Source organism: Gorilla gorilla, chromosome 15 (genome assembly GCF_029281585.2).
Source record: "Gorilla gorilla gorilla isolate KB3781 chromosome 15, NHGRI_mGorGor1-v2.1_pri, whole genome shotgun sequence".
Classification (NCBI taxonomy): Eukaryota; Metazoa; Chordata; class Mammalia; order Primates; family Hominidae; genus Gorilla; species Gorilla gorilla.
The window spans coordinates 106,219,175-106,230,763 of record NC_073239.2 but is presented as its reverse complement, the minus strand read 5'-3'; the positions used below and the strand labels follow the sequence as shown (position 1 = coordinate 106,230,763).

The following is an 11,589-nucleotide window of genomic DNA, read 5'->3' as shown; positions in this document are numbered from 1 at the left end:
CTAGAAAGCATTTTTTTTTTCCCCATCATCTCATTTTATTCTCACACACTAGATATTATCATTTGCCCCTGGCTTGCAGGCATGGAATTGAGACTTTGACAAGTTAAAAGACTTTCAGTCTGTGTTTTAAACAAAATTTCTGAGTCCAAATCCTGCGGTCTCTCCACTTCACCCTGGATTGGACCCTGTGGCCACAGAGATCCCTTTTAATTGCCGGGACACTCAAGCTTCTTTGGAAGGTTAGGAAAGTGTCAAGAGTGTCCCCGAGAATCTGAACTTTCATCTGTGCTCTTAGTGATGCTTCTCAAACGGTGAGTGGTATTTTGTGAAGCTTCCCACACATGTCTCTGTCCAGCCTGCTCTGATTGCCGTGTTCCAAATGCCAGCGACTGACATCCTTCACTCAGAGAGCCCCTATTACATTGTGGCGTAGGTCACATTTGGTTTTCTATTATTTCCTGGTGATTAATCCCCAGTTATAAGGCAAAACAATGGAATTTCAAGGATTTTTTGTGGGGGGTGATTCTCCCTTTGTTACAACTGCGTTGACTGTTTTATTCCTGGGGAAATTGCAGTCTGGTGGTAGATGTCACCCATCCGAAGGGATTGCCATCACAGTCCATCTCCAGCGCTAAGAGTATGATAGGACTCTGTGCTCGGTTGCTTAAGAGTAGTGGGTAAGCTCTGGCCTCCAAGAGTGCTAAATCAGGGTGGGCTGGTCTTGCTACACCCACTTTCTCCCCCCACCCCATCCCCGTTGGTTTGGGCTTTCTGCTTTGTTGTGTGCTGTGGACCATTCTGGCAGAAAGCTGACCATGGGGGACATTCAGATATTCTTCCTTTCTTCCCACCCCAAGCACTTTAGGCTTTCATTCATTTCTTCAGAGTCCTTCTTATCATCTCAATCTCTCTGTTCTTTCTTCTTCCTCCCCCTCCCTTCTTCCCTCCCTACTCCTCTCCCTCCTCCCCTCCCTACTCCTCTCTTGTTTTATACATTAACAAAAATTATTTATGTTGAAGTGGGCAGATCACTTGAGCGCAGGTGTTTGGGATCAGCCTGAGCAACATAGTGAGACCCTGTCCTACAAAAAAAAAAAAAAAAAACTTAGCCAGGCATAGTGGTGTGTGCCTGTAGTCCCAGCTACTCTGAGGGCTGAGGCAGGAGGATTGCTTGAGTCCAGGAGCTGGAGGCTGCGGTGAGCTGAGATTGTGCCACAACACTCCAGCCTGTGTGACAGAGCAAGACCCTGTTGTCAAAAAAAAAAAAAAATTGTGGTAAAATACATATAATTTACCATCTTAACTATTTTGTAAGTATGCAGTTCTGTAGTGTTAAGTGCATTTACACTTGTACAACCAACCTCCGGAACTCTTCGTCTTGTAAAACTGAACCTCTGTACCGATTAAACTCCCTACTCCTCCTTCCCTGAGCCTCTAGCAACCGTCGTTCCATTTTCTGTCTCTGTGAATTTGACTACTCTAGATACCTCTTCTATGTGGAATCAGACAGTATCTGTTTTATTTATTCTGGCTTATTCCACTTAGCTTGCTTTCAAGGTTCATCCATGTTGTAGCATCTTCTTCTCTCTTTTTTTTTTTTTTGTTTTGAGACGGAGTCTTGCTCTGTCACTCAGGCTGGAGTGCAGTGGCGTGATCTCGGCTCACTGCAACCTCTGCCTCCTGGGTTCAAACAATTCTCCTACCTTAGCCTCCTGACTAGCTGGGATTACAGGCACGCGCCACCATGCCTGGCTAATTTTTGTATTTTTAGTAGAGACGGGGTTTCACCCTGTTGGTCAGGCTGGTCTCGAACTCCTGACCTTGTGATCTGCCCACCTTGGCCTCCCAAAGTGCTGGGATTACAGGCGTGAGCCACAATGCCTGGCCCACTTCTCTCTTTTGTAGGTCCTAGTTCACATTTGGCAGGTGAGATCTTAGAAAACAATCCTTAATCTATTTCTCATTGAGATCCACAGAAAGTTCAGCTGGTGAATACAGGTGTGTGTCTTGGCGGAACCTCCCAGGGTCTTGGTTTATAATCCAGGTGGTTCTCACAATGGTTAAGGTTCCTGGGTATAGAGAGAATACATGATGGATCACATCATCTTGCTAAGAGCCACCCTCAGGCTGTCCGACCTGTTGACTCAGGATATCCCCTTGGGAGCTGGAGGTAGTGCAGCTCAGAGTGTGGGATCCGGGAATTACTGAGGGCTGAGTCTCTGGCAGCCGCCGGGTATGCTGTTCAGGATGGTATCACTCACCTCTTGGGATTTGCAGGCTCAGCGCTGCTCTTAACGATCAGCTGGATCAATGTTCTCAAATGCCAGGTCGCACTCCACCTTGCTGGCCGGCAAGGTCCTCTTAACCTGTTGGTCCGCTTTCTTTGTTACAGAGTTGGTCTGGCTTATACTGCTGAAGGTCATGGGATTTTTGCTAGCGTATTATTGAAATGAGACATTTGTGGCACTGGCGTTGTATTGTTTCTGCTAAGAGGAGCCCGTGTGTCTTTCACATATGGTTAGTCTGATTGCTTTTTCTAGCCTGGGACTTTGCCTTGGAGAGAGTCCTAGCAAAATACCATTCACAGCCTTCTTCCACGGGGAAGGATGACTAAGAGTTTAGTGCTGGAAGAGCAGAAGAGGAAAGCTGGAAGATCAGAAATGAAATTGGAGCTGTTGATGTGTGTGTCTCTGTGGTACAGTGGGCAAGCACTAGTCCTTCTTGGGTTGATCACTAACTTGTCATGCAGTGTCTTGGGCAAGTCCTTTCACCTCTCAGGACCTCTGTCTGTCTCCCTATAGAACGGGGAAGGTGGCTGGGCACGGTACCTCACACCACCAGTGCTTCGGGAGGATGAGGCAAGAGGATCACTGGAGGCTAGGAGTTTGAGACCAGCCTCAGCAACAGAGCAAGACTTCGTCTCAATTTAAAAAAATTAAAAAAAAAATGGATGGGTCAGGCATGGTGGCTCACCCCTGCAATCCCAGCACTTTGGGAGGCCAAGGCAAGTGGATCGCTTGAGGTCAGGAGTTCGAGACCAACCTGGCCACTGAAATCAGTTGGTGAAACCCTGTCTCTACTAAAAATACAAAAATTAGCTGGGCTTGCTGGCAGGTGCCTGTAATCCCAGCTACCCAGGAGGCTGAGGCAGGAGAATTGCTTGAACTTGGGAAGTGGAGGTTGCAGTGAGCTGAGATCGCACCACTGCACTCCAGCCTGGGCTACAGAGCGAGACTCTGTCAAAACCCCCAAAAAACAGGAAGGTGATTTCTGCCCTGCTCACCCTGCAGAATTAGAGGATTCCATGGAAGAGGGTTGATTACTATGCTCAGTAAATGGTAACTTGATCCTAGGGTCATGCAATGCAAACACCATTTTAAGGTGATTAAAACCCACTCAGGGTTAAGAAGGGGCCCCCATGGTCATTTCTCATGGCAGTGATATTTACATGGCTGGGTATGGAGCGCACCCCATTCTTCCCCTGCACCCGCCACTCCCACCCTCCCCGCTTTTGAGCTGCCTGAGGATGGGTGGTTTGCAACTCCTCCCACAAAGACTTCTGTCACTGGTTTCATCTCTGAATTACTGTGGTTAATAGACATTTCTAAGTAATTTCATGTACTATGTGTGGTTTTAACCAACTTTAAGCTTTAAAGGCCAATCATCCAGGGACATCTCCAGATGGAGGGGGGAAAAATCAAGCTTGTTGCCTTCCCAACCTGCAGCCACTGGAGGCATAACCATGAGTCTGTCTATAGGCATTGCTGGTCTCATTAGATAGAGTCAGAGGAGTTTGGAGCCAGGTAAGTATGACAGCAGGTTCTTAGAGGTCATAAAATAGGGTTTTAAATTTTCCCCTCAAGTCTTTCTCAACACCAAGCACAATTCTCAGCAGGAGTTTAATAAATCCTCGGATCTTCTAACAGTTAGAAGATGTCATTTTGAGGAACCATCCAAAAGAAACATGTAGATATGGGCCAGGGAGCTTGAAAACTTTGCAGTTAGCATGGCAGGAGCTGACTTACCCTGAGCTGGAAAGAGACCACTTGTGAATTCATCAATTACAAAAGGGGCCAGGAAAGAGAAGGTGGTGGCCAGTCCAAGTCTCTCTCCACTACTAGAGTACAGATAAGTTCCACAGCACCACAGATTGACCATAGAACAGTGGTGATCAGTGATTTAAGTACATTAAAAGGATGTTGTAAGAATCTTTAGGTATGTTGTAAGAATCTTTATCATACAGAGAATTTTCCTTATCTAAACCACTGGATTTATCTGACCTTCATTCCCCATAGTGCTCCATCCCTGATGTCTACTCAGTTTTCAGCCAAATCAAGGTCAGGATAAAGAAGAGATTTGGATGGAAGTAAGCTGGATATTCAGGCTTCTGCAGTAATACTCAATTATTGAGTTCTCTAGAAACACCAACTCTGCTATAATGTAGTCCTCAGTTTTAAAATATCTTTATAAACCAGGTGATTCTGTATTGGCAACAGCCAGCTTGCTGTTCCCTGCTTTGTTATAAAAATTAGATGGTAAAATCCTGAGAGCTTGCTGGGATTGTTAAAGGATAATCTTAAGTATTTTAATGCACATTATTCTTCATGCAACTTTGAGCCTTAAGTGCCCGAAACAGAGTAAGATCGGAATCCAGTGGAAGAGCAATCAGCTGGTGTCATCATCCTGAGAGTCCAGTCCGGTCTGCTGTTACCCTGTGAAGCTCCTGGCCACTCTGTGGTCACAACTACCTGGCTGAGAATCAGGGCTGTGGGAAATACCATGGCTGAGATGCGTGATGCTCATTTAATTTTACTACAGTGGATCCAAAACAAAATAAAACAAAAGGTTCATTAACATCAAGGTTTATAGTATGTATTTTCTAGCACATTTGACATGATTTTGATGTGTGATAGCATTTTTGTGCTGTAGCTCATTTCTTCTTCCCTCCTACTCCTCCTCAATCATGTAATGTGTCCCTATACCTGCCATACTATTTGTACCTCTGGTAATGAAATTCCAGTGGGCAGAATGTGTCATTGGCATTTCTGCTTGCTAACAGTATTGCTGTCCTAGATAACTAGAGACCCTGGTTTAACGGTGAAGCATTCACCGTATAGCCCTTCAGATTCTTCTGTGTGTGTGTGTGTGTGTGTGTTTCTGCCAAACTTACAAATGCATTACTCGAACCTATTTTTCTCATATTGAAGGTGATTGATAATGCGTTAACCAATATAATTTGTCATGTACTATTTTGGTGAGAGTAATTTATACTGCCTCTTGGGCTGGATGTAGTAACATTTTTGACTAAGTACTTTCTAACATTAATCTAAACCAATCCTTGATTTAGAATATAACCTACTTTCCATTCTAAGGACATTTTACTAAGGCTGGCTTGGTTATAAAGTTTTCTACTGGGTGTCTTAAAACAGTGAAAATGCTCATCTATAAATGCAGTAAGTGTCTTTGTGATATATTGATCTCTCCTATTTTCTTGCCTCTCCTGTTACCACACTGTGGGTGGTAACATATCTGCAAAATGTTTTGTAGGGTATGGAGTGCAACATTTTAAGCCAAAAAATTGAAAACAGGATACGAAACGAGAAGAGGGGGAAGGAGGAAATCGATTAAGGTCATCTCCATGTATTAAGGATTTAGTGGTAGAAATGCCAAGAATGGCAAGTTTGCATTTGTAGCAGGCAGGTGGCACCAGGAAGTGTTGGAAAACCCGCTTGGTCTCAGAAAACATGATTAGGAGTTCTTTGCCACATACATTCATGAAATTATGAACAGGTTAGCAAATATTCTTAAGTTATATGCTATGCGGTTAAACCATGTGAATTTGCCATTTTGTGTATCTGTCGGTCATTCCAGTGCCCAGGTGTGAGCAGGGTCGAGATGATAAGCAGAATACTCACACAGATAGGTTCTGCACTGTGAAATATGAAACCTGTTTACAATAAAGCAGACCTCATGGTTTTCGAGGATGCATTTTCAAAGGGTGTCAGTAATGCATACTTGGGGAAATGTTTTGAGGGGAGTGTGGGAAGGGGATGCAGGTGTGTGAGTGCAGATGAACTTGGCCTTATGCTAGTTTCTTTTCTCTTTCAGCACATCAGGTCCACCCATCTGGCCGGGCAGTACCTTCTTCAAGAGAAATGGAGCCCTTCTCCAAGGTAGGTCCCTAGCAACACCCCTTCCTCTCCCTCCCCCTCACTCACCCGCCTTTCATCACTCCTTTGTGCTTGTTGTCAAATAGGAGAGTTCTGTCCCGTTTAGGAGTGGCCACTTTCTGGAGAAGTGGGACTGTTGTGGGTGGGGTCTGTTTGTCCAGTTCTCTTTATTTCTTCCTACTCAAGCTTCTCGGTCGCTGTGAATCATGAGTCTGAAACCAGGCCTCTAAGGACTGCTTCTTTGGCCCGCCGTCACTGTTCATATTCTGGAAGTGTTCGGCTTGCTTTGGTGATGTTGGAATTACATGGTAATTAGAATGCGACAGAAACATAAACTAGGCTGATAAAAGCAAACCCCTTTACATGTTTCAAAAACTTGAGCTGAAAGAGGAGGGTTTGGTTATTCTGGCACTTGTATCATCATGGAGGTGCATGCATTTCTTGCTGTTGCCCAACACCTACATGTACCTGGAAGGTTGGCCGTGGTTTGTTCTGAGGTTCGGAGTCCAGTCACCCTACATTGGTCCCCACAAGTGTCACCTACAGGGGACACCCTTGCTGTTGTCCAGCCCAACTCAGCTGCCTTGTCCTAGTCCCTAGGCGGTGTGCTCATGGAATTCCAATGACCTTTCATCTCTACTTTTGCCATTAAGTTCCTTTTGAAATGGCCAAAGTTAAGGAGGAATAAATGATTTAAAAAATAGCAAAGAGGTTCATTTTTAATCCTTTTAGAAATTACTTTGGGGTTATCGCTATTTTGGATATCTGTTCTGTAAATAAAACGGAATTGAGTGGTTCCCGGGGCCTTCGAGCTTTCTATCCCTCCTACTTCTGTTGATTGGCTAGGAGTCAGACAGGCCCTGCTGGCCAAATGCGGATGGGTTTGGCTGTGCTAAGAGCTTTTGAACTACACTGGGCTTATGGTGAGGGATTTTAGTGTCTATTGATTGGTTGAGAGCTGTTTAGCCTCTTTCCCTTAAAAGTACAGGCTGAGGGCCGGCCCTGTGTGTGAAGGAGTAGAAGATAAGTATGGTTAAGAAGAGAGACATGTATCTTCAGGTTTCCGTAGTAGCTCAAACCCTTGTCAGAGATGTCATCACATTTTTAGTGCTGATTTATAGGCCACGCAATTGCATACTGTGATTTTAATAGCCCGTGAAATTGGGAAATCAAGCGTTTCTTTGTATTTTTGCTTCGTACAGGTGAAATGTAGTCAGGCAAGTTTGGTTAAACCTAATTTTAATAATCATCATAGATATCCTAAATGTTTAAGAAAACAAAAGGAAGTCCCTCCACTCTCAAAAATTAACACATAATTTAAAAAAATCTATTCTGTTTTCCCTTCAGATAGTAGAAGTGGAAACTGATTAGGATCAGCCTTTGGGTTCTTTTCAAGTGAGTTTCAAAGTTATGTGCGTCATTTTTCCTCTAGAACTATAGCAGTGATATGAATATCATTCAGGTTTGGATTATTTTGAGAAAAGAGATTTTGTTTTCTTAGAGCCTTTTCTCACGATTTTTATTCATTCACTTTGGCATTAGGTAAGTTCTTTTTGTTCGTTTCTGTGGGGCAAAAACATGAGGGAAATATTAATATTGATAAGGTTTCTAAAGTTGAGAGATATCAGTATGAGATTATCCTGCGGGTGTAGACTTCTTTTCTCTTCCTGATAGGGTTACAAATTCCCCCAGTTGCTCTAGGAACTGTGAATTAAACTAGTACAGATTTCAGATGCTTATTGAATCCACATCCAGTTAAATGCAACCCATTAAAATTTTGTACATTTGAAAATCAGAAGAATCTTGATGAGAGCTTGGGAGGGTGGGCAGAGATTTGTTAACATTCATTTTTTTTCTGTGATGTTTCTTCATTCCCTAGAGTTCTGGAGACACTTTTGTTGTGATAATATTTTTTTGGAATATGTGGGTATTCTTCCTAATTAATATTTTTGTGTCCTTTGGTGGGTGGTTCTGGGCCATGGGAAAGTTGCTAAGGCCCACAAGCAAGATTTTACGAATAAAGATATGAGTACCTAAAGAAGGGACTGTCCAGTCGTGCCAGGGGAAGGTTTGGGTTAGAATCAAGTAGAAGAAAAATGTGCCTGTTTAATGCCACTCTCTCAGGTTTTTGATTTCTCACTTTCTATTTTCAAAAATGTACGCACATCCCTCCTTTTTCCCTATAGCAAGTGGAAGGAAATTTTTCTAGGTAATCAGACCAGTAGGCAACTCTGTTAATAGCTTCCAGCCACAGGCATTGGAATTGAGGGCAAGTAGAACGAGGATGCTTGTCCCCAAAGATGCCAATTCTCAGTGCTGGGTGAGAAGGTGCAGTTTGGTCACATGGCGGTGACATGGGAATCTTTCTTTAGGGTGCTGTGGGACCAGTGACTGGCCAGCAGAAGCCAGCCGGGCTTATGGATCATGAGTTATGGATCACTAGCAGGACTGGCAGAATTGAACCAGGGTGGGGGATAACTTGCTTCATGGAGTGGTCTCCCCAGGACTCAATAATGCAGGATAGGAAAATAAGTAGGATATGTTTTGGCTGTGTCTCCAACCAAATCTCATCTTGAATTGTAGCTCCCATAATTCCTGCGTGTTGTGGGAGATCATTGAATCATGGGGCAGTTTCCCACATACTGTTCTCGTGGTGGTGCATAAGACTCACGAGATCTGATGGTTTTATAAGGGGTTTCCCTTTTGCTTGGCTTTCATTCTCCCTTGTCTGTTGCCACGTAAGATGTATCTTTTGTCTTCCACCATGATTGTGAGGCCTCCCCAGCCACGTGGAACTATGAGTCCATTAAACCTCTTTTTCTTTATAAATTACCCAGTCTCCAGTATGTCTTTATCAGCAGCGTGAAAATGGACTAATACAGTGGGGGTGCCCTGTCGTGTAGAGGAGGGAGACCTATTTTTGTCAGAAGGGTGGGAGCAGAGGGGCTGTCATTTCTTGGGAGAACTGACACTTAAGGCCTTAAAAAAGCAGATAGATTTAGGTGTGTGGAAATAGAAAAAAAATGTCATTGCAAGAAAGAGAAATAACCAGAGAACTTAGCTTCACAGAGACCATAGCAACAGCGCAGAACCTGAGCACTTCATAGACACCTTTGGATAGCGACGGGAAGAATAATGCAATGTCTGAAGAGGAAATAATGGAAGTTAAAACCTGAAACAAAGTTGAAATCAAAATGACCTAATAGTTAGAGCGGGGCACCAGTTTTCATTGTCAAATCGTTGTTTGGTTTGGAGTGGAAACTTAGTACCTTTATTTTTCCCAGCACAAAACCAATTGCAAGAATTAACTGGTTGTTCTCGAGGTCCTCCCTGGACGTCGGGTGCCTATATTTTGGTTCAGAATCACTGGCAAGAGGGGCTGCTGAATCACCTCTTGGTTTCAAGGATAATGGGGTAAGATTTGGTTTGGATTACACCAGGCATGGGTACTTAACATAATTGGTCATTTCATCAGTTCACAGTCTTTATTTTAAATGCCATTTAGGCTGCTACAGACAGTTTCAGCAGGCTAGAGAGCACTTCAGTTCTTGTACAATGGAAACCAAGCAGAGCACTAGAAGGGGACAAGCTCATTGTTCAGAGGGGACCCAGGGCGGGCTGAACAGAAGAGTGGCTTATTCACAGCCCTGCAGGCGTGGCCAGCTGACAGGTGTCCCCGCCGTCCCTTCTTCTTGTGTCTGTGTGTCTCTGTGTTACGGTCTCTATGTGTTTGAAACGTGTTCTTTATTTTATTCGTTTAATTCATTTACTAATCTCTCTTATTTTGTTAATGAAAAGAATAAAGTCTTTTTTATATTTTCCCATTTCCAAACTCCCTGTCCCCCTCCCCCATATTCCATTCACCCATCAAACTTAAAATTAGGTTACTTTATTAAAACATCACCCTTGGATGATTTGTTGTAATGAGTCAGTGATTCATAATTAAAGACATTCCTCACCCCTAATCTGACCCTTCATCTGGTCTCTGATGGTTTCATCCCAAAATGACATAGGCACCTCTGCTCTTGGTAGCTTCATGCCTTCTGCTGAAAGTTGCCACAAGCCATGCTGATTTTATTTCCTACTTCTGCCCTCTTGGCCGTGGTAGGCCCTGTTGGCCTCAGAGCTCCCCACGGAGTTTTGTTCAGAGAGGAGCTACTGCCTGACCATTTTGGCCTGCTTTTATTTCTAGCTCTTCCTCTAAGCAGGCATTCCCTGGGCCTACCCTTCCCACCCCACCTGCAAGCATTTCTTGATGATACATCTCTGTGTGTCCAGTCCTGGGTTAGGCTGGAGATCCCCAGGGGAAGTCCAGGTCCCACCCTCTCAACCACTCACAGCCCGTTCTGTGGTCAGACCACGAGTCCTAGCCCTTCTTGGAAAAGGCTGCTTGGCCTACCCACTCTAAGAAGCCCAGCCACTGTCAGCACAGATGAAACCACTGGTTTTACAAACCTGTCCAGTGACTCACTTGACACGCTTATACACTTCTGGTCATTCTTCCCTCTTCCTTTTCTCCATCACTATAGTATTGGGCCACTAATTATTATCAACTCTGTGTCTCTAGGATGCAGTGGTGGAATTAAAATAAATTATCTAACATATTTTATTTCCATTCACTTCTGTTGGTTGTTGTTGTTGTTGTTGAGACGGAGTCTTGCTCTTGTCGCCCAGGCTGGTGTGCAAGTGGTGTGATCTTGGCTCACTGCAACCTCTGCTTCCCGGATTCAAGTGATTCTTCTGCCTCAGCCTTCCAAGTAGCTGGGATTACAGGCATCCACTACCCCACTCAGCTAATTTTTACGTATTTTTAGTAGAGATGGGGTTTTGCTGTGTTGGCCAGGCTGGTCTCGAACTTTTGGTCTCATGTGATCCATCTGCCTTGGCCTCCCAAAGTGCTGGGATTACATGCTTAAGCCACTGTGCCTGGCCATCCATTTACTTCTGACAACTCACACTGGACGAGCTAATGTAATGGAAGGACTTAAAGGCATTTTCAGCTCACAGAGGAGGATTGTGTTGCCTTAGACTCCCACCTACCCACCCCCACAGCTTAAATAGGGAAAAAGGAAACCAGGTCTTCTGGTGTGAGATGCATGCTGTTCCTCCGTGTGCACCAATGTACATGCAGTCCGTAGAATGTGCATGAAGTTGACATGATGGTTAGATGACTAGCTTTGAGGAATACCTGTTTCCCATGTTCTAGGTTGGCTTCATGTTCAAACTTACTTGGGAGTAACAGCGTTTATCACCCCTTCTCCACAACCCTTACCCCCTCCCATAACTCTGCTACGAACTTTTACTGCTGAAATGTATGAGATACCTCCCCTTGGTTGTCTTTCATGCCATGAAAGGCTCAAGAGGAAGTTATAGTGGAAGGAACACTGGATTATGAGTCAAGGGACCTGGGTTCTGGTCT

At 44.2% G+C, this 11,589-nt stretch overlaps 1 protein-coding gene across 12 annotated transcripts in view; it reads left to right on the top strand.

Moving 5' to 3' along the window:
* Window positions 1-11,589, top strand: part of FOXN3 (forkhead box N3) — a 460,655-nt gene that overhangs the window by 329,373 nt on the left and 119,693 nt on the right. For all 12 annotated transcript variants that reach the window (XM_019009497.4, XM_055361192.2, XM_055361190.2 and 9 more), the window contains one exon: window positions 6,109-6,173. In XM_019009497.4, the coding sequence (XP_018865042.1) occupies window positions 6,109-6,173 (65 nt within the window). The remainder of the gene's footprint in view (window positions 1-6,108; window positions 6,174-11,589) is intronic.